Source organism: Cygnus atratus, chromosome 6 (assembly GCF_013377495.2).
Source record: "Cygnus atratus isolate AKBS03 ecotype Queensland, Australia chromosome 6, CAtr_DNAZoo_HiC_assembly, whole genome shotgun sequence".
NCBI classification, from domain to species: Eukaryota; Metazoa; Chordata; class Aves; order Anseriformes; family Anatidae; genus Cygnus; species Cygnus atratus.
In genome coordinates, this window is record NC_066367.1 from 22,630,499 (window position 1) to 22,650,700 (window position 20,202).

Below are 20,202 nucleotides of genomic sequence, written 5' to 3' on the forward strand. Positions count from 1 at the left end.
AAAAAGGCTAAGCTTTAAGGATATTAAATGATAGCCTTAAATAAATTTTTTCAAGCTTCTTTTCTGTTGACTTTTAATGTGTATATCCCTTCTGCCTGTTTTCCTTTTATTCTAATATGTTAGTGTCACTGAGATCTTGGAAGTGGTTTGTTTGGAATGATAAAACTAAATCAATGTTTTGTTTTGTCATTTTTCTCCATAATGATTTCCTGGAAAGAGCTGTATGAACTTTGCATTATCCTTAGTTGAAAAAGAAATAATGTAAGATGAAGCTAGAGGTAGAAGCAAGACTGAACAGTACCCGTTAGCATAAATTGCTGTTTCTCAGCAAAAGCAGAAGGACAGCTCTGAAAGATGTTAAGTGCAATATACTTTCTTAATAGTGGAAACTCTGCCACCCAGTTTCTTCAGGTTTTATATGATTGCCAAGTAAAACCAGCTTAAATGGCCCTGGGATCACTCTTATCTGTGTTGCATTCTTTTCTTCCTTCTTCCTCTGAAAACCATTGTGCCCATCATCTCTTGCAGTTAGCAGCATTGTACTATAAGGTATTAGAACAACTGTTATTTCAGTAACCTATGCCTTCTCCATTCTGGTCTCAGTGTTTCTAGCAGTCCAAACTCTTTTATACTCTCAGTTGGCCAGGACACATTTTTGTAAGTACAGTAGTAGCTGCAACTCTCAAACAGACTCGGTTGCTTTTATGCACCTATTACTTCTTATGAATCCCCAAACTCCCTTTTCTTCCTTTGCCGTAATAGCAGTATGCCAGATATCTATACTAAAATGCCCTGACGGACAACTGGTTTAAGAGAAAATCAAAGGGCTTACTTAGCAAGTATCTAGTAGAAATTGATATAAGACAGGTGTTGGATCAGAATTGGAACCTATAAATTTTGCTAAGAATTACTAGTATTGTTTTGAGTCTCCTTTATTTTTCAAAGACACCTACAATTTTCAGTAGTAGTCTGGAATCCTCCCAATGTGCTATAAGGCACCAATATTCTGTAATTTCAGATCAGGACTGATCGTACCCAACTTTGCACCTAGAACAGTTTTTTGACAGCAACAGATAGCTTTTCTATTAACCCAATTTAAAACTATTAAAACTCAAGAGAACTTTGCTCTTAAAAAACCTATCAGAGCATTCAAAATATCATTGGAGATTAAAAGGGGGGAAGGGGGAAGGAATGTAAATGTGTTGTATGTTTAACCTAATTTGCATGGAGTGGTTTGATACCAAGTACTTTGAAAACTTTAAAAGTTTCAGATACACACAGTTGGATCCATATGGTCCAGGCTGAAATGTTACAATTAACTCTTTTAATTCTATAGACTGAGAAAATGTCTTCAATGTGTTTTACTCCATTATGTCCAGGATATTCTGTATTCTGAAGGTCAGGATTCCTGAATTACCAATCCTTTTGTTGTGTCTGTCCCCAGTGTACTTGAGTATCTCTTGATGATGGCTTTGTTGTCTATGTAAGTATTGTTTTCCACATTTTTACAAATTATGTTTTTATGAACAGAGGGGATATAAATAACTTTCTGAAAGTTATGCAGGTTGCTTGGAACACAGCAAAAATATTTAAACTGTAATTTTCTGAGTCCCAATTTAGAGCATGAATCAAAAGACACCCTTTCTTCAGAAATCAGATGAAGTTGAGCAAGCTCCAGAAGTTCCAAACACAAGTTTTAGCACAACTGGACTAGGAGTTACATATCCTGAAATGACAAGGTCATCTGGAATCAAGAACAAGGTATGTGCTGAATATTTCTTGTACATACTAGACATAATTAAATTAATGGTATAAATGTAAATAAGTAGCATTCACTTCTTCAAAAAGTGTTTGTACTAGACAATAGCTATCCATGTCTTCAGGCTGAGAGAAAGCAGAATAGCTGCAGCAGTCAAGGCTACAGAGAATTGATATTTATATTTTAATCTTAATTTTGTACTCTAGTAAGGGAGAGATATCTCCCTTCTAGGCCTTTTGCTGTGAGTGGTATATTTGTAGAAAAATTTAGGAATTTGAGAGTGGCCTTGAGACTGCTTTTAAATAATAAATGTTCTTCAAAGTCTCCAGGCAATGAAGCAACAGCTGTCTGTTATTTTGATTGCATTCCCTGCGATCCTCTGCTTGTATGAGGGGGGCTTCAATTTGCTCTGTGCAAGTAAAGGAAGGGAAGTGTGACTGCCTAAGAGAATCTTGCTCAGGAGCATGTTGCAGCATTACTTACAGGGCTACACCCTCATCCACTCTCAGAAGCATTAATCCTTCTTTCACTCTTTTCAGTCAAGGACCAAAACTGCATGCAGCTTGCTAAAATCAAATGTCCTGGTGCGCATAAGGGATCTTGACTTGTATGCTATGAAGGATGACACTGTTGTGATGCCCCTCTACACCTTGAGTAAGATTTATGTCTACAAACAGAGTTAGGCTATGGATCCCATCTTATGTGAGACACACTGTAAATGTATCATAGATGCAGCTTATGGTGCAAGAACTATTTTTCTTGTTTTCATTCTCTCCACACTGACTTCTTCACTCTACTAGAAAATTGAACCTTATACCTTCTTTAAGCTGTATGAAAACAGTACCACTGCGCCAGATACTTTGACTCTGTTGTGTATATGCAGTTTCTAAAACTGCAGTCATGCACATATTTAGATGCATTCATGCACCTATTTAGAGTCCTCTGTGTCTCTACATGTGCTACCCAGAATTTCAGTGACTTTATATTCAAAAGTGTTCCCAATATTTTCTCCTTTATTAACCATATTTAGATCTTAATTGTACAACTTCCTTCCTATTCCAGTCTATTTGTTAAGCATCTGGAAAAATAAGCATGTTCAAGAAAAAAAAAAAAAAAGAGAGAGAACTAATTGTAATTAAATATCATATTTCAATTTTCTTTCCCTTTTTTTTTTTAACTCTTTTCATCTGAATAAAAAAAAAAAAAAGAACAGAAACTTGAGATACTCTAACCATTCAACCATGCTCTGTGGGCATGTGACAAGAATTTTCAGTTGCCAGGAAATTCATTTTTTAAAGAAAAATACATAAACTTGAAAGAACTGAATGACAGCTGCTACTAGCCACATCAAAATGATTGTTCCAATGATATAACCACAGGAAGCAAGTTGTTTGTTTTTTTTTCTCATTTGTTTTCCTTATTTACAGTTAACTCTCTTCATAATAGTCTCATTGTAATGATGAATTACCAAACTGTCCTTATGCTATTTCAGCTTCAAAATGTAAAGAAACAAATGGAAATTCCTGGGGAAAAAAAAAAAAAAAAAAGATATATTTGTTATCAGAACATACATTTCAATCAAGTGAAGCTTGAACACTCTTCAGTGCTAACAGCACTTTTGCTTTCTCTTCCTCACAGCACATTTGAATTGAGCCATGGAATTAGTGTAAAACTTTTTCCAGTACTCACTTTGTCTCATGTAGCCACATGTCGAGACATCTGGAATACATTATTGCATCTGTAAAATCGACTGCATATATTTTAGTCCCAAACAATTTTTTTTGTTGTTGTTCTGCAGAACAGAGCTTATTTTTTCCATTTTTCCTATTGGACTTCTCCAGATATTTCTGGAGGGAAGACTCAATTAAATAAACAGAGTTATAACAAAGCCTTGAGTTTTACTGAGGCTAGAAGCCTGAAAGAGACATCTCATCTGGTATATCCACCATGTATTTAGGGAAGCCAGCCTTAAGGCTGAAAGCTGCATTTTGGTTCTTTCTAGCAGGTAGCTCTTCTTAGTTATACAACTTGCTTAACCTTGTTCTTAATGAATACTTTTGTGTTCAGCATACAGTATGATGAACAGCTATGGTTTCTCAAATTTTATTGTGTAGCAGCCACTGCTGGATATTCATTTCATTAATCTCTTGGCATCATATTAACACATCTGATTGCAAAAGAACCTCATGGTATAAAGGAATTTGAAATATTTGGCTGGAGCCAATTTTAGGTCTCAGGCTATCACAAAAGACAATCAGACAGAGCACCCAGAAGCACAACCATTACAAACATTTTTGGGATCATTGATATCTTGATTAAACAAGAGGAACTTGAGATTCTTCCAAGGCGTAGAGAATCAATGCTAGCTACTATTGCAATTAAATGGAAAGCATATTCTGCTACCTTTACTCTTAATGGAAAATTCAGGTGGTTCTCAGTACACAATCTGGTCCCATAAACTTCCATAGTATGACCAGAGTCAGAAACACAGTAGATTAATAGGCATCTTGGTCTTAGAAACATAAATCCAAATTTGCAAAAGTATTTAAAATTATGTACCCACTGGACCTAGCAGAAGCTAGGCGTATGTTTTGTCAGTGGAGGTCTTCTTCTTAGAATAACCACTGAGAAACACTAAAAGCTTGCAGATAATCTCTCAATACATTATTGAGCTGCAACTTGTCTATGAAAAGCTTGTGAGCATTCAGGTGCATTTTACCAGAGGACTGAGATTATACCTTGACCATGCTACACTTTAAGACATAGGATGGTCACGGTTTAAATGCTTTGAACATAGAAAACGAAGCATACATTGGCTGGTTATATACATGTTTTGATTCCTGCTCACTGGGAAAAGGAAAATTTACCTCGGGGGGGGTTGGTTGGTTTGTGTTTGTTTTTTGTTTGTTTGTTTTTTCTTGTTAATGAGATGAGTCAGGCACATAATGGTACAGTGTACTAGCTAGATACTGAATATTCAAATAGACCTGTAAGACTTCTGAAACTCCATCTCACAGCATACAGGGGATATTAGTTTGAAATGTAACGTGAAAGACTGCCACTTCACTATAATTTTACTTTTTAACAGTCCACTGTGGGCTCATCTGTACAACAAAATTAGCGATAAGCAAGCTGTGAATTTCCACCATGTTAGATACTATGTTGCAAACTTTGTCTTCTGTTCTTAATTTAAACTTCCATTTTGCAGACTTCCACAACGATCTACCTTTTATGACAAGAACCAGTACTAAAGAGTGTAATATACACCCTTTTTTAACTGCATTTTTATCAGTCTTTCCAGAACTCGATTGTCAGAACAAGTTCAAAGAGTAGAAACCTGAAATGCTGGTGTTATTAAGCCATTAAGAGCTTTGCCGTTGGCGTTTGAAGACAATTCACTTCTGGGACCTCCGTGTGGGCGTTATCTGCTTTCCTACAGAAATCCTTTCAGTGTCAAGGGTCCTTCCTCTCTAACGTGCAGCTTTGTTATCCCGCTCACAGCGCTTGAACCGAAGGCGAAACCACAGCTCTGAGAAGCCCCGCGAACTGCGGAGCCAGCAGGAAAAACGTGATCTCGCTCAGCCCCCAGCGCCTGCCGCTGCTCGCTTCCTGCAAGAGGCAGCCACCCCCAGCCCCCGCCGCCCAGGCGCCCAGCGTTGCTCCGAGCCCGGTCCCGCGGGCGGCAGCAGCTTCGCAGGGCCCCAAGGCAGGCCCTTTGCTCGCCTCGCCTCGCCTCGCCTCCCCTCGCCTCGCCTCGCCTCGCCCCCTGAGCCCAGAGCAGCCGCCCGGCCCCGCCCGCCGCCTCACAGCGCCGCTCCATCGCACCATGAAGGTGGGTCCGGGAGAGGGGGGCCCTGGGCACACCCTGCTCGGGGCGGGTGGCACAGGTCGCGGGCCCTTCGCGGCCGCCGCCTGATGGCACTTCTCCTTGCAGACCGTCCTGAAGTGGCTGCTGGGGCTCCTGGGGGTTGCCGTTGTCATCACGGTCATCGCTGTGCCCGTGGCTCTGCTCACCGGCAGTAAGTCCGCCGCCGGGTTAGGAGGGAGGGACGAAGGGGTCCCCGAAACTGTCTGGGGCTCGGTCTCTGCCGGCCTTGGGGGGGCTCTGCCCCTGCGCGGGGGTGGGCTTCGCGGTTGGAGTTTTGCTGAAAGTTTGTACTTGGGCGTTGGTAGGGCTGGCGCTCCTGAGTCCTTTGAAACTGGAAGTTACTTCAAGGTGTCTCACCTGGGGGGGCTTGGGGGAGAAATTAAAAAGACGCTTAATTCCCGTGTAAACGTAGAAAATGCTAGTTACAAGTATTATGAGTTTCAGCACTTTTTTCCTAGCGCAGCTGAAAGCTGTAGAACCAGCAGTAAAGTGCCAACTGTTAAGTTCTCTAAGGTGTGTTGAAGAGATAAGATTATACTCCTCCTGATTTGCTTCGTTTGCACAACTTTTTATTTGTTAACATTTATTGAATGAAATTATACAATGCTGTTACAGAGGTCAAAAAAAAGTAGGAATAGATTTGGAGTGTGTTTTTGGACTCTGATCAGTTTGTACTTTCCAGGTTGACATTGTAGCTCTGATGTTAATGTAAAACAGCATTAAATCTTCATCCAACAATACATTGCTCCCACCTGGTATGGCCAAGCTGCACGTTAATGACTCTCGTTATGTTCTCATGATTAACAGCTGAGCTGTTATAATATGTAGAATTCAGCACTGCAAACTTTAAGAAGTATTTTCTGGATCAGACCTTTAGTAGTCTTAAGTTTGTTAGGTTGAGCCCAAAAAGTATGAAGATATGTATGTTGATCTTTTTTGTGTGTTCAGAAACAAACAGCAATTGCTTACGTGCATAGAAAGTTCTGGTGTTTATTTTTATGTCAATTAAAGAAGCAAAATTTGTGTCACTGTACTGTTCATATGGCATAGTTTACATTTAAATCTTTGACGATCCATCTCTGATATTAATAATATCATAGTCATTAGTAACTAGATTTTCAGAGTCCAGATATCTGGCTTATTTATCTTCTAGGCTAAAAATTGCATCAGTGGATGCAGACTCTCCTTTCTGCCAGTTTTTGGGTACTTTTTGCCATTAATCTAAGAAAGCAGATTTCTGAGGTGACAGAAAATATTTTAAGAAGCTGGAAATCATAACAGAAAGGATCTTAATACTTTATCAGATGCATGTGTGCACCCTTACATAATGCCTAGCCAAAGAATTCAGCGTACAGGCCTTTACTCTGCTGAAGGGTTACTACTAGCCTACCTTAATGCCAATGCTCTGTCTTACTGAAAATCAAATGGGTCTTCTTTCATAGGCTGTAGCATAGGACTTCTTTTGCTATAGAAGTGGCAGCAATTTAGAATTGGTCTTTGAGTTCTATAGTTAAAAAAAAAATAAAGAAGCACCTCTTTTGTATGAAATACAGAATCCTACCATACCGTCAACCTTGGCTTGTGCCACTTTGTGTATTGTAAAAGAGTAGGGCAATATGTTAGTCTTCTTACTCATGGCTGAAATTAATGAGTGGGAAATTATCTAGCACACCTAGGTAATTCAGTAGGTCCGTTTGGATGAAGTAAGGACAGAGATGGAGAGGTGCCAGTTTGTAAACTTGAAGTTGTGACTTTTCCCGAATCAGGTCAGTTGTAACATCTGAATAATAACTGCAGCTACTGCAAGTTCAGGAACTTTGAATTTTTGACTAAAAGGTGCTAAACCAGTGTTTTCTGTTAGCTGAGGGTGTACAGATGGTACACTTATAATTAGCTCTTCATATGTTAGAGAAATTAGATTGATTACGCTGTTCCTATGCATGAACTCAGGATGCGCAAGTCAGGTGAGGATGTCTTCTGGGTCAGTACGGGAAATGGCCAGAGTACAAAATTAAAGGTGGCAAAGCTGGAAGGAGGAGCAGCAGGTTACGTGACTGTGACTGTGTGAAATCAAAGTGTGCTCTGATAAAAGGAATTGTAATTGCAGTCAAATTTTTATTTCATCCTAATGGTTCAAGCATTGTGCTGGGAGTGAAAATGATTATTGATATACATAGGTATTTTGAGTTTAGATTTCTTACCTTTGGTCTTCCCCTTGCCATACTCCTCCATGTACTTTAATTTCATAAGCTTATTAGTCATGCAGCACAAAATTAGTTTGATAAATGGGCTCCAGTGTTTTGAAAGGTTATGAAATTTTGACACTCCAGAGGTGTTCTGACTTGTTGGCTGGATGATAGGCTAGTGAAATGAAATATGTTACTTTTGTTTCTTCTCTTGAAGCCATTTAGCATGGACTAATAATTTAAGTACTTCATACTTATATTTGCAAAAATGTTCCCTAATTTTGATTAGGGAACAGCAGCCCTTCAGTATTTATCTTGATAAATACTGAGAACTTGAGAACTGTGACTGTGCAAAATTCCATGCTTTTTCTTTATACCCCGCTGCTTATTTTGCCACCTTATTTTTATATTTAATAAAATATAGGACTGCTTGCATCAAACACTTTAATCTCGAAGTAGCTCTGGGAGTCAGTCATACTTGAAGTCTATTGGTGAAGGCGTTGTTATGCCTTGAGGAGCTCTTCAAAAGGTGACTACTGTAGCAACTGGCTACCCTTAAGGCATGAATATTTTCTTAAAACATGTGGCCTGTCTGCTCATGACTCATTTCTCTATTTACTTACACTTCTGTTTTTCTTACTCTAACTTTTCATACAAAAGGCAGTTCAAAACATCCAGTGGCCATATGCCATTACCTCTTCTCTAGCAGTGGTCCTAGTGGCCAGCTGTTCAGGAAAAGCCAAGAGTGATAGGAAGAGTAGACGATGCTGAGAGCAGAAAGGAGACAGTGTCATATCTAGTATCATTCTGCTGCCACGAGAAAGTTACCAACAACACAAATAGTATACAGACCTGTACAACTATCTGGTCACAAATCAGTTTCCTTCACCCAGACATCTAACTCTGAGAGCGAGATACTGACTAAATGAGAAGGCTTATCACTGTAATAGGTGATACTGTGCATGGGCTGCTGTGCTCTGTTGAGAGAAAATGTGCCTAGAAGAGGTTGGAAAAGCATAACGGGTTCTGGGAAAGTTAATGACTTTGGGGTGTGTGAGAGGAGAAACTTCATTAGTTTGAAATCCGACTAGTGAGCTAGTTTTTACTAGTGCCTGGAAAAAAGTATAAATAGAGATAAGGGTTACTGGCAGCAGAAGTCCAATGAGGAGTTCTTGTCATCCTGGATTTGAAGAATGTTGGGACTGCTGAGACAGCTTCTCGGTTCAAGGACTTGAGAGAGATGAGGTTGCAGATCTTCCTCACAGCTAGTTTAATGTATAACTGAGATGAAGAGGAAATCGAAGCCTCCAAATAGCTCTTATTGTTCTTTTGGGGATGGTCACATATCAACAGTCTTACCCTGTTTATCCTATCTGCAATTTGTCCTGTGCTAAGCAGATCTGTGACTGGATGGTGTGGAGGAGTATCTATTGCCTATGTCAACACCCTGCTTGCAACTGAAAAGGATGTTTAAAAATACAGAGATGTCTGGCTGATACACGATTCATATTTGAAGACCTGTGCCACAAGTTGAATTAATCTGGTAGCTGTGATCTGTCCCAGTTTTCTTGGGAATTGGGAATAAGGAGTCTTGTGATTCCATGATTTGTGAAAGGCCTTAGTTTTAAAGGCGTTCAGGGAGAAAGCTGGAAAATGGGTAAATGAATTTTAACCTATGGGTTAGAAATAGATCTTTGAAGTGGAATCTGTTTCAGTCTAGATTCAAAAAATAAGGTTTAGACAAGAATCTTGAGTTTGTGTGTTTTTAGGGAAGCATTATATAAACAGTGAGCAGAAGTTAATTCCAGTAATGTAGCTTCAAATGACTTCAGTCAAAGTCATGACTGAAATTCTCTCCAAAGTTGTTAGGGAGATACAGTAGGTTAATAAGCCAGTATGTTGTGAGCATACTGTAGATTTGTCTGACCAAACTGTCTTTTATTTTGAATCTGACTGTTGTAGCTGTTCTCTTTTCCCCATTTATTCATGCACCTTGCATAGCATTACAGGATCCTCTTAGTCTGAATATTGTTTTGAGAGAGACACAATTGCTTGCTCAATTCCATCTGAAATCCTTCTGTCCTCTGAAGGAAGGTGGACATGTTTTCCTGCTATATGACCTTGACTTCTCTAGCTGTCATTTAACTCTCTTATCTACCCTAATTTGAAAGTTGAGTAATGCATATAAACAAATTTACCAGCAGTTAGTTGCTATCTCTAGAACACTTCTGCTATTTTTATTTCCTTAGTTTGCATGAGATGGGGCAAATTTGAGAGGGATACCAGAGCTATTGATTACCTCTCTCTGGGACAATCTCCACAGCCTCAGTGACACCTGGGGAACTGCCCTAGGTTGGTGTCACTGTGTTGATGGGTTGGTTTTCTCTTGGGTGTCCTGCATCAGGTTTCTCTTCTTGCATCTCTCATGCTGCTTCTAAACTACATTCTTAGATTTCAGATCGTTCTAGCCTTTGTTCTGCTGTCACTTAAAAATTCTGATACATTCTCACCTTCTCTGTTTTGTATCATTTCTCTATCCCTTTCTTTCTCACTGTTGTTGAGTGTCGTGCTTGTACTCATCTTTCCCTTGTGGTTCTTCGAGTCTTTCTTGGTTGTACTGAACGTGTAGTAAAGTTTCCAGTATTATTCCTTTTACAGTTTTATCTCTGTTTTAAGCTGGTTACATGATTTCTTGCTCTATTGCATGGTATATAGAAATTTAAAAAATGCGTCTTGACACGGGGGAATAAACAATGCATTCACCAAAAGTAATTTTTAACAGCTTTCATTTTGGGTATGGTGCTGTGTTGCACCACGAACTTTATACAGTAGTTAACTGTATTTCCTTAACTCCTTCCTTAACCCCTTATACCTACAGAAACCAACTCAATCTTTCTAGTGAGAAAAAGTGAAATGGTTTCAAAAATAAAAAATAAACCTTAAGTTTTTGCTGTTGTGACAGAGGTATTTTGAGGTAACTATTTCCAGTATATCATTATGACAGTGATAAATATGTATGTGTTCTTTGGGGGGGAGGGTGCAAGAGGGGGAGAATAGGGTAGATATAAAGAGCCAGTTGCTTGGAATTTAGAAAATAGCCTCCATATGAGTTAGACAAGAAAGAAAAATAGCAAGAAAATTCAGCTTTCACAGACTCTGAGGAACTGGAGTGAAAGAAGCCATTTTGCTAAAATATGAACGTATATTGACCTGTATCCAATCTTTAATTGCCACTAATAAGTTTTTGAATGTCAACAGATACTTCATTTTGTCAAAATAAGCCTATTTGACACTTTTTTTTTTTTTCAAATGGAGTCTAAACTAAAAGAATCAAAATGCAGCAGAATGCAATATGTGGTCAGTGACATAATGTGGTTAAGTAAGAATATACTGGTGGTGGTCTATCTTGCAAATTAAGAAAATACTCGAAGTAGAACTTTTTGACTATACCCTTACAGCTTGGCGTATGTTTTCATATTCAGTTACTCTGTGGAAGGTGTTGACAGAAAATGAAATTTTAATTTTGTACACAGCCAACAAATCTTAATGGTGGCCTGATTTTTAGTAATGAGACCTCAGCAAAATATGTATGTCACCAGGGGAGAAAAACATTCAGCAGTTTGGAAAAATCCCTAAACCTGTTCATCAGCCACCTGTCTTAAATTGCTCCTCCTTTTCCAAGAGAGAATTTTGTTGCTTTCTGAAGCCCTTCTAATTGAAAATGACACTTACTCAATTAGGAAGGAGAGAAGTGATATTCCCAACTAGACAACTGTGCATGAATATCAAATACACACTTGTTCATAATCCATCAAATTAAATATTCAGTTAATATAGAATAATTAACCTGAGAAATTAATATTCTCATGGAAACATCATGAGCAGAAAATCTAGACTGGTGATTTTTAGAACAGGCAAATTTCACATGGAACTGAGCAAGCATTTCTTTTTTAACCTTTGATGAGCAATCTTAATCTAAAAGCTTTGTTAGGCTCTTGACTTTTACTGCAGCAATGGCTGTGCAGTCTGTGCTGTATATGGGTAATATGCTTATTGTTTGGAAATAAAAATAAAACCATAATAGCTAATATAAATGTCTTCCTGTCATGTTCCATATGTCACATTTATTCAACCTACAGAAAGATACCCTGCAGCAATCATTGAGGTATTTTTTGTTCCCACCACCCCCCAAGGATTTGTACTCTTTTTTTTCTTCTTCAGCATATTGAAAGAAGAGGCTGTCTGTTGAAAAGTATCTAAAATACTGGAAATCTCAAAATAGATGGGGGCAGGTTACTATCCTGACTGATTAGTCAGAACACCTGTACTGGAGTGTTTTTATCAATTGATTTTACCCTGGATCTTTTGATTTGCACTGATAGTAACAAAAAAAAAAAGGAATGATGATAAAGATTGAATGAAATACAGATTGCTTCCCTTCTTTACTGTGTAGATTTGTATGACAGCAGTTTTTTAAAAAACTAATAATAATAAAAAAAAAGTGAGGGGAAGCAGGAAGAGAATTGCATACCTGAATTTTAAAAAATATATGTATATATAATATATTATTTAAACCTTTTGAACTTTGAATAAGTAACTTTTGCACTACAGCCAGTAAAAATGAAATATTTTCATAGAAAATGACGGTGGCACACTGGAGCTGATGACCAATCTCAGAAGCTTAACTGGATTCAGTTTCACTAGTCTTTTCAAAGTAATCCAGTTACTTAGTTCTAATTTTGCAGTCAAAATAGTGATGTCACAACAATCATTAAAATACTTAGATACCTTGGTGAAAAACACATCAAGAGAGGAATAAATATTTAACCAGCTACTTCATTATAAACTTAGCAGTATGCATTAGTGTGTTTTTTTTCTTTAATTAGATGTTCATTGACAATTTTAATGATTTTTCATTTGAGATATTTCTGAAATTTAAGTTTAATGATAGGTGATTCACTATGGAAGAATTTGGGACCAGGAACAGCAAGTCTTATGTAATAAAGTACAGCAGCCACTTAATTTTAATATATCATTCAAGAGCTGTACATCTATTCCCATGGATGCCACATGTGGCCATGCCTGTCCAACACTCTTAAACATCAGCATGTACATCTTTGCTGTACATGACCAACCCCACAGTCAATGTCTGATGCAAGTATTAGCAGTCAGGGTTCTGCAGCTAAGTTCCAATGTGTGAGCATAGAGGGGAAAGGCACTAAGATCGCTTCTTTTCAATTTTTGAGGAGTACATACATATATTTCCTGAGATAAGAAGTGTCTTTTGTTTATTTTGTCACTGTCAAACAGGAATTTTTATTAAATCCAAGGATACCAGCTCTAGTATATCCTAAAATAAAATACCAACAGAGAAAAAGCATTCATAATTTTTGTGTTTGTTCAGTGATCTCATCAATATTCCTTTAGTTTATGATTGATGAATTTATCTTGCAGTAAAGCTTTATTGCCTTCTCACTGATGGTGCTTCACACCTGGTCAGTTAAAACACATCAATAACCAGCAACAAAAGACCCTTATTTTAGTGGTCAGGTTAGGAAGCTGGGGTGGAACAAGTTGTAATAAAATCAAAATCTCTTTTCTGTCGCTCTTTCTTCCAGAAAGTACTGATTCACGAAGAACATACACTCTACAGAATTACCTGAACAGTGACTATCAGTACAAAACACATAATTTGCAGTGGATTTCAGGTAATTTATTTCTATACATAGCATGAATCCGAAGAAAATGTACTACCATAAACACACAATACTCAGAAATGACTACTATATCCTGAAAAAATGTTCAGTTATTTAATGGTACTTTTACAGAATGGTGCATAGCTCAAAGAGTTGTCATTTCTTTTCCTTAAATACATGATAGTGTTCATGTTGAACTATATTCTCACATTGCTAAAAAAGCATATTTACTCATATTTACTTCTGTGTATAAGTGTGTTCATGTAAGTGTGTCATACTGTGAAGTGTCAGCTTCCTGTGCAGGCTATCAGGAAACAGGGACATGCACGGCTCTTTTCCTGCTGGGTATGCCTAGTACCCCAAGGGAAAGAGGTGCCAAAAAGTCGAGGCTGTCAGCCCAGTGTTGTGAACATTCTTGTGCTATAAGCATCCTTTCATTACAAAAGACGGAAAGAAAATTTTGACCATATTTTTAAATTTTATTTCCTGCTTAACAAAAAAAAAAAGATAAATGACTGATGAACATTTTGCTTATTGTTTATTGGTATCTCTCTTGCTCTTTTAGGAAATCAGTATCTTCACAAAACAGCTAATGGGGACGTCCAACTTTTCGATGCTGCTACTGGAACATCCTCCGTAGTCTTGTCAAATACAACATTAGTATGTTGGCTTATATTTAACATATGCAGACTTTGGGGAAGGTATTAAATTTAATATTTTGTTCTATACTTTTCTCTGGAATCAGTGCTTAATGTGTTGTCTTTTGCTCTTTGTTGACAGGACAAGTACAAAGCAACCACGGTTATATTGTCCCCTGACCAAAAGTTTGCTCTTCTGCAGTACAGCTATACAAAGGTACAAATAGAATTTAATTCTCTCAGAATGAAACCGGGAAGTGAAGGTTTGGAAACAACTGAGCGAGAAGATGGTCTTGGAAGTAGGGGTTGTGGAGGCTGAAAGAGTGTGTGGGAAATGCTTGAGTTTAGATGAATAAGATGGATGTCTGTAGGGGAACACTGAAGTCTAAACAGACAAGAGAAGAGGGAGGAGATTGATAGTGACTGCCTAGAGGCATCAGGCTTGGAAACTAGAAGAGAAGGGTATCAAAGACCTGCGAGCTTGGCAGAAGAGAAATGACTGTGTGAGTAAAGCCAGATAAAAAGTTAGTGGATGGAAAGATATACGGAGAGTGAAGCTGGAGGGTTAATCTGGGGAGATAAGCTAGAATGGTAGACAGGTGTGAGTGTCCAAGGAGTTGTGTGGGTAAAGGAGAAGCAGGGAGGTGACAGGCTGCATGCATAAGCTTGTATATATGTATGCTATGTATGTGTATACTTGTTACATTGACAGCAATGTAACAGCAGGTCACAAAAGTCTTATACTTTTCCAGCTACCCTAGACATCTCCTCCACTCATGATTTGTTGTTCTATTATATTTTATTTGTTGCAACCGTAACAGTTAATTTTACTTTAATGCTGAAACCATCTTTTAACCTTTATGTAGTAGTAGGATTGAAAGTTCTGTTGTTATTAATATTTATTGCAAGAAGAGAGAGTAACAAAATGAATCATGAGGATGTGGACACTTCTTATGTAATAGCCATCTGGTTGTGTAGTACTAAGATATTGTTTTATATCTTCTTACAAATCTTGAAGAACTATCATAGAAGGTAGCATTATTGTAGCATGTCAACACAGTGGGCTAAATCAAACCTCTTCAGCTCCTCATAGTGAGTACATTTAAATGTGTCTGCATTATCATCATCATCTGTCTCTGTAAGTGCCCCCAGTGATACAGACTTCAAGAAGAAGGTTTCTGAGAGAAAGGGTTTATTTCTGTGACAATATGAATGGAAATAGGAACCCTGGAACTGCTACAGAAATACTGCTGGGACTCGTGAGGACTACTAAACGATAGGATGTTAAGTTAAATAATTCAATATTATTGTAAAAGGAGGCAGAAGGCAATTGTGCCAGTAGGGCAGAAGGAGAGGGATTAACTGTGGATAGCTTTGACAGTCTGCCATATAGTTACAAGAATTTCTGAAAATCTTCAGCATCTCTGGCCTCCGTATTTCTGCACTTAATCGGTCAGTGGCCTCTATCATAGTACTTTAAGTGATGACCCCAAAGCAGCAGTGATTCTTTAGTCTTTTCTTAAGCATTATGGAGACTTACTACTCTTGTAGTTTTGTTGTGTTATATCTGTCTTAAGCAGAAATGTGAGGCAGGTTTCAGTGGTAATTCAAGCTGTAAAAGATTTGTTTCCTGGTGACATTTTTGTTTTCTTAATATTAAATTAATTCTTTTGCAGTTGTGGAGGCATTCCTACACAGCTTCATACTACATCTATGATTTCAATACAAGGTTAGTAATTTTTGCATGAGATATAATTTTAATAGTATTTTTCAATGAAATGACATTTTACTGATTTGTCTTAGTTGTGTTTTGTTTCTGTTTTTTCCAGTTCTATCTTAGATGAAACACTACTGCATAATAATACACAATATATTTCCTGGTCTCCTGTTGGTCACAAACTGGTCAGTAAGGATAAGTGAAACTTACACAGTCGTTTATTTTTGTATCCATGACATAGAAGCTCACATTAATTGTGCCCTTAGGCTTTTTGGACTTACCTACTCCTAGATAAAGTAGCTGAACTAGATTCCAAATTGACTGGCTACAGTTGCTGGAAATATTCAAACATCCCTCTGTGTGTTTTGTTCTTTGATGAAAAGGCATTCCTGAAAGTAGTAGTGGCCCATAGTCTGCACAGGAGCTTAGTGTTTTTATAGTGGCAGGCAGTAGCTAACCCCTTTCAAAGACAGCAGCATTATGGCTGTCTACTTACTCATCACTGTGGCTTTTATCTCCTAATTAAAACAATGAAACCTTATTTGGTAGACAAATGTAACAGGGATTAGAGGATCAAAATCTCCTCTCCTTGTACTCTTTCTCACAGTCCTTTTCTTCTTAATCTCCACCTCAATCCATGGTAGTTTTGATAGCCATTGTGTTTGCAACGCTTGTGCATTCCCTATGTGGATGTTGGATCTGACCTAAAGAGCAGTCACAAAAGATATGGTGTTTATGCATTCTTACTGCTTGTAGTATAGAGATTATGGAGCCCAACCACAGCAGCAAAGGATGTTGAAAAGAGCTTTCTGCATCTCAGAGAGAAGCTCTAGAATAAAAGTGTTGTTCAGTTGTTAGGGAAAAATGGATTGGAAAGGGAGGCAGATGCCAAAAATATAAAGGAGTTCTGAGTGTTACTCAGAAATACGCCATCTTTGGAGATCTATTAGCGATTCTGAAACTCTCATCAATGTTTTACCAAAATATTCTTTTGTTTGAAGGACAAATCAGTAAAAACAAACAAAAAACTACTAAAATAAGCTGGTATCTCAAAAGGAAATTAATAGGAAGACTTTCTTGACACGATAATAGTGTCACTTAAACCAGCTAGTTTGTGGGGTTTTTTGGGTTTTGGTGTGGGGTTGTTCATCTTTTGTGTTTTCTTTGTTTGTTTGTTTGTTTCTATCTTGGCATAAAGTCAGGTTGCTATACTTGCTTTGTTTTAGTAATTAATGCTTGTTAAGTATCAGTGATGTTTGGCTAAATGCAAATTCAAAAGACAGCTTTTGCCATCTGAAGTGAAAGTAAATAGCCCACTAAATGTGGCAAAGGTAGGGAGCAGATTTACTGTAACAGAAATCATTATCACAATGATGTTTTGCAGGCATATGTTTGGAATAATAATATTTATATAAAAGCTTCACCAACAGCAGCACCTGTGCAAATCACTAGCAATGGAGAAGAAAATAAAATTTTCAATGGAATACCAGATTGGGTTTATGAAGGTAACTACATCAAGCACAATTTACTTTGCATGTTAATACAAAAACTTGGTTTTGTTATACCTATTTTATTATAACTGTTATATCTCTTTTCTTATCATTGAAAAGTTCAAAATAATGCAAGTCTGCATTTTCACAGAACCATGTATCCTTACCTGAGCTTTATATCTCATTAGTGTATCTAAGAACAGAAATGAGTTAGCTTAACTAGCAGCAGGTCACTAGAAATCATAGTGTGTGAATTAGCTTCATGTGATAGATTATGAGCATTGATCTTTTTCTCATTTCAGAACTCCAACAAGCATTCTGTGCTTTGGTACTTCAATTAAAAAAAAAAATCCCATTAAAAACTAATGAGAACAATTCTTCAGATATAAGAACCAACTTATCAATTGTAATTTAAATGCATTTGCATCTCTTTCAGAGGAAATGTTTGGCACACATTCTGCTCTGTGGTGGTCTCCAAATGGCAATTTTGTGGCATATGCAGCATTTAATGATACAGAAGTTCCTGTTATAGAGTATTCCTTTTATTCTGAAGACACCTTGCAGTATCCAAAGACCATTCGAATTCCATATCCCAAGGTCTGTGTTATTTAACACAGTTGTTCAGCAGTTTCATTAAGGGAGTAGTCTCATTTAATCAGTTTCTGCTAATGAAAATATTGTCTGTCTCTCCTCAACAGCTTGCTGTGATTACTCTTTCTGAAGTCAACAGCATCTGGCAATATTAAAGTATTTATTCTCTCCAGGGGAAAGCAAATAATATTAATAATAATGTTTTGTTGTTTCACCACAAAAATTTTGAGAGGTGGCAAGTAGGTGTTGAGATAATGAGAGATCTTAGGTAAAAGCATTTGGCAGTTGCATGTTATATTAGTGTTGTGCATGGTATTGAGAATGAAATCTTCAACCAATGCAGTTTTTTTTAGTTCTTGTATGCTTCCTATGTTGGGACGAAGGGGAAGAATTTGCTGACAGAATTTCTTTGCCCATATCTAAAGCTCTTTCAATTTTTGCTGTGAGTGAAAACTTTTGTGCATGTAGCTGCTTCTTCCCTCCATGTGACTGTGTCCATTGCTCATGGCACAGTTGGCACTGGACTAAATGGTGTGAGTGTCAGAGTCCAGTATGCTGCAGACATGTTCTTTCAGACATTCCACACATGGAGTGCTTAATGTTTAGTACAACATTTACCTATTGAAGTTATTTGACATTCCACGGCATTTTGATTTAGCAGAGTGATTCAGCAATACACTTAAGACATAATGCAATTACAAACTGCACTTTGAGTACAACAGTTGCACTGCACTGCTAAATCACAATACAAATAGGGTTCTTATTACTGGTCTCTATAATAAGCGCACTGCTATAATGCTGGGCATCCCCAGTTGCCAGGAAGGAACACGTGGGTTGAAACCAGCTCAAGCCCATCTCTTTGTTCAGCTCTTTCTGCTCACTGCTTTTTCTATTCTGTGATGGGGAAAGATACCTATGTATCTCTCTCTGTGCTGATCTGGCCAGCTCAGGAGGATAGTTGCACTCTTGATTAACAGGGGCAAAACAGCTGATAGAGGCAGCTGATCCACTCAACTGATTCAGATGTTTATCTGGAGTAAAAACCACCCCCCAGTCCCCTTTGTGCTGAATTCAGCTTTCTCTGTAGCAGCTGTGTTAGGCCTCGCCCTAGCCTTCCCCGATCTTCATGATCATGTTGCCTTTGCCTGTCTCTTTGGAGCCTCCTCCACATGGAGTCACTGGTGGTCACAGCAAGCAGCTGGGCTCACTGGTAACCACAGGGACTCTGCCCTGAGCATGCTGCCTGTGAAGAGACGTAGGTGTAGCAGGTGTGGAATGAACTGCCAAATTAAGTAGCACCTTTTATTGCAAACCCTTACTGTTTGGAGTATTGCTGACTTCTGGAGATAGGTCAACTACAGCTAGTTAACTGTTACTATGAAGACTTAGCTAGCTAACTTGTATTTCTAGAGAAGAAGCCCTTAGTGACACAGTTACATGGCTGTTAGAACCTATTAGCACTACATTAAAAATAGTGGGGTACGTGCTGCAGCCACTGCTTTGATTGTGGTATAGGTGGCTATTATATAATCAGTTAACGTAAGGTATCAGTCTCCATGAAGAATCACATTTCTGTCTGTTAGCACAGCATTTGATTCACTGCTAGATATTGTGTGGCATGTGAGACAAGACACGGTCAAATATTGCTGTGGGTACAGCAAGTCCTGCGTAATTATGAATGTTTCTAAATGTAGTAGTCTTATATAGAATTACGCAGCTAGCACTTCCTTTTTTTAAATAAAGGTAAATTATATATTTACCTTAAAAACTGCATTTGGGAATCCGTCTTTTCACGTGTTTGAAGTTAGTTGGTTCTACCTGACTGTCTGTAGTAATTTCATTCGTCTATAGTTTCAAACATTTTTTTTTGTCAGGAATATTCTCTTTTTGAAAGTACAATGAAACATTTTATTTTTAGGCAGGAGCTAAAAATCCAACAGTGCAATTCTTCATAGTGAATACCCTGGTTCCTGGTTTTGACTCTGCTGAAATTTCTCCACCTGCAGAAATAAGATCAGGGTAAGAAATTTTGGTTGAATGTTTGCATGTTTCCTTTGGTGAAAGAGGAGGAGCTTTTATGTGTGACTACCCTATCTTCAGTTTATATTGTCATTTTACCCAGTCATGAGGCTCTGGTAGCAACAAGATTTACCAGAGAAAATCTGCACACAGATTATCCTCCTAGTGATTATATATAGATGGCATATTCCATGTATGTTATATTCAGAATGTGACAAGTTCTTGGCTCATCACACTC

The 20,202-nt window shown here is 37.9% G+C and overlaps 1 protein-coding gene across 2 annotated transcripts in view; it reads left to right on the forward strand.

The window, feature by feature from the left end:
- The first annotated feature begins 1,556 nt into the window (after nucleotides 1-1,556).
- Nucleotides 1,557-20,202, forward strand: part of DPP4 (dipeptidyl peptidase 4) — a 43,093-nt gene continuing 24,447 nt past the window's right edge. Inside the window, exons 1-11 of one of the 2 annotated variants that reach the window (XM_035571460.2) lie at nucleotides 1,557-1,761; nucleotides 5,261-5,591; nucleotides 5,694-5,778; nucleotides 13,432-13,521; nucleotides 14,075-14,169; nucleotides 14,290-14,364; nucleotides 15,824-15,876; nucleotides 15,977-16,049; nucleotides 17,249-17,369; nucleotides 17,791-17,951; nucleotides 19,864-19,964. In XM_035571460.2, coding sequence (XP_035427353.1) covers nucleotides 5,586-5,591; nucleotides 5,694-5,778; nucleotides 13,432-13,521; nucleotides 14,075-14,169; nucleotides 14,290-14,364; nucleotides 15,824-15,876; nucleotides 15,977-16,049; nucleotides 17,249-17,369; nucleotides 17,791-17,951; nucleotides 19,864-19,964 — 860 coding nt within the window. In that variant the 5' untranslated portion in view covers nucleotides 1,557-1,761; nucleotides 5,261-5,585. Of the gene's footprint in view, nucleotides 1,762-5,260; nucleotides 5,592-5,693; nucleotides 5,779-13,431; nucleotides 13,522-14,074; nucleotides 14,170-14,289; nucleotides 14,365-15,823; nucleotides 15,877-15,976; nucleotides 16,050-17,248; nucleotides 17,370-17,790; nucleotides 17,952-19,863; nucleotides 19,965-20,202 lie in introns of those variants that run through there. The other variant, XM_050711750.1, reaches the window with a different exon arrangement.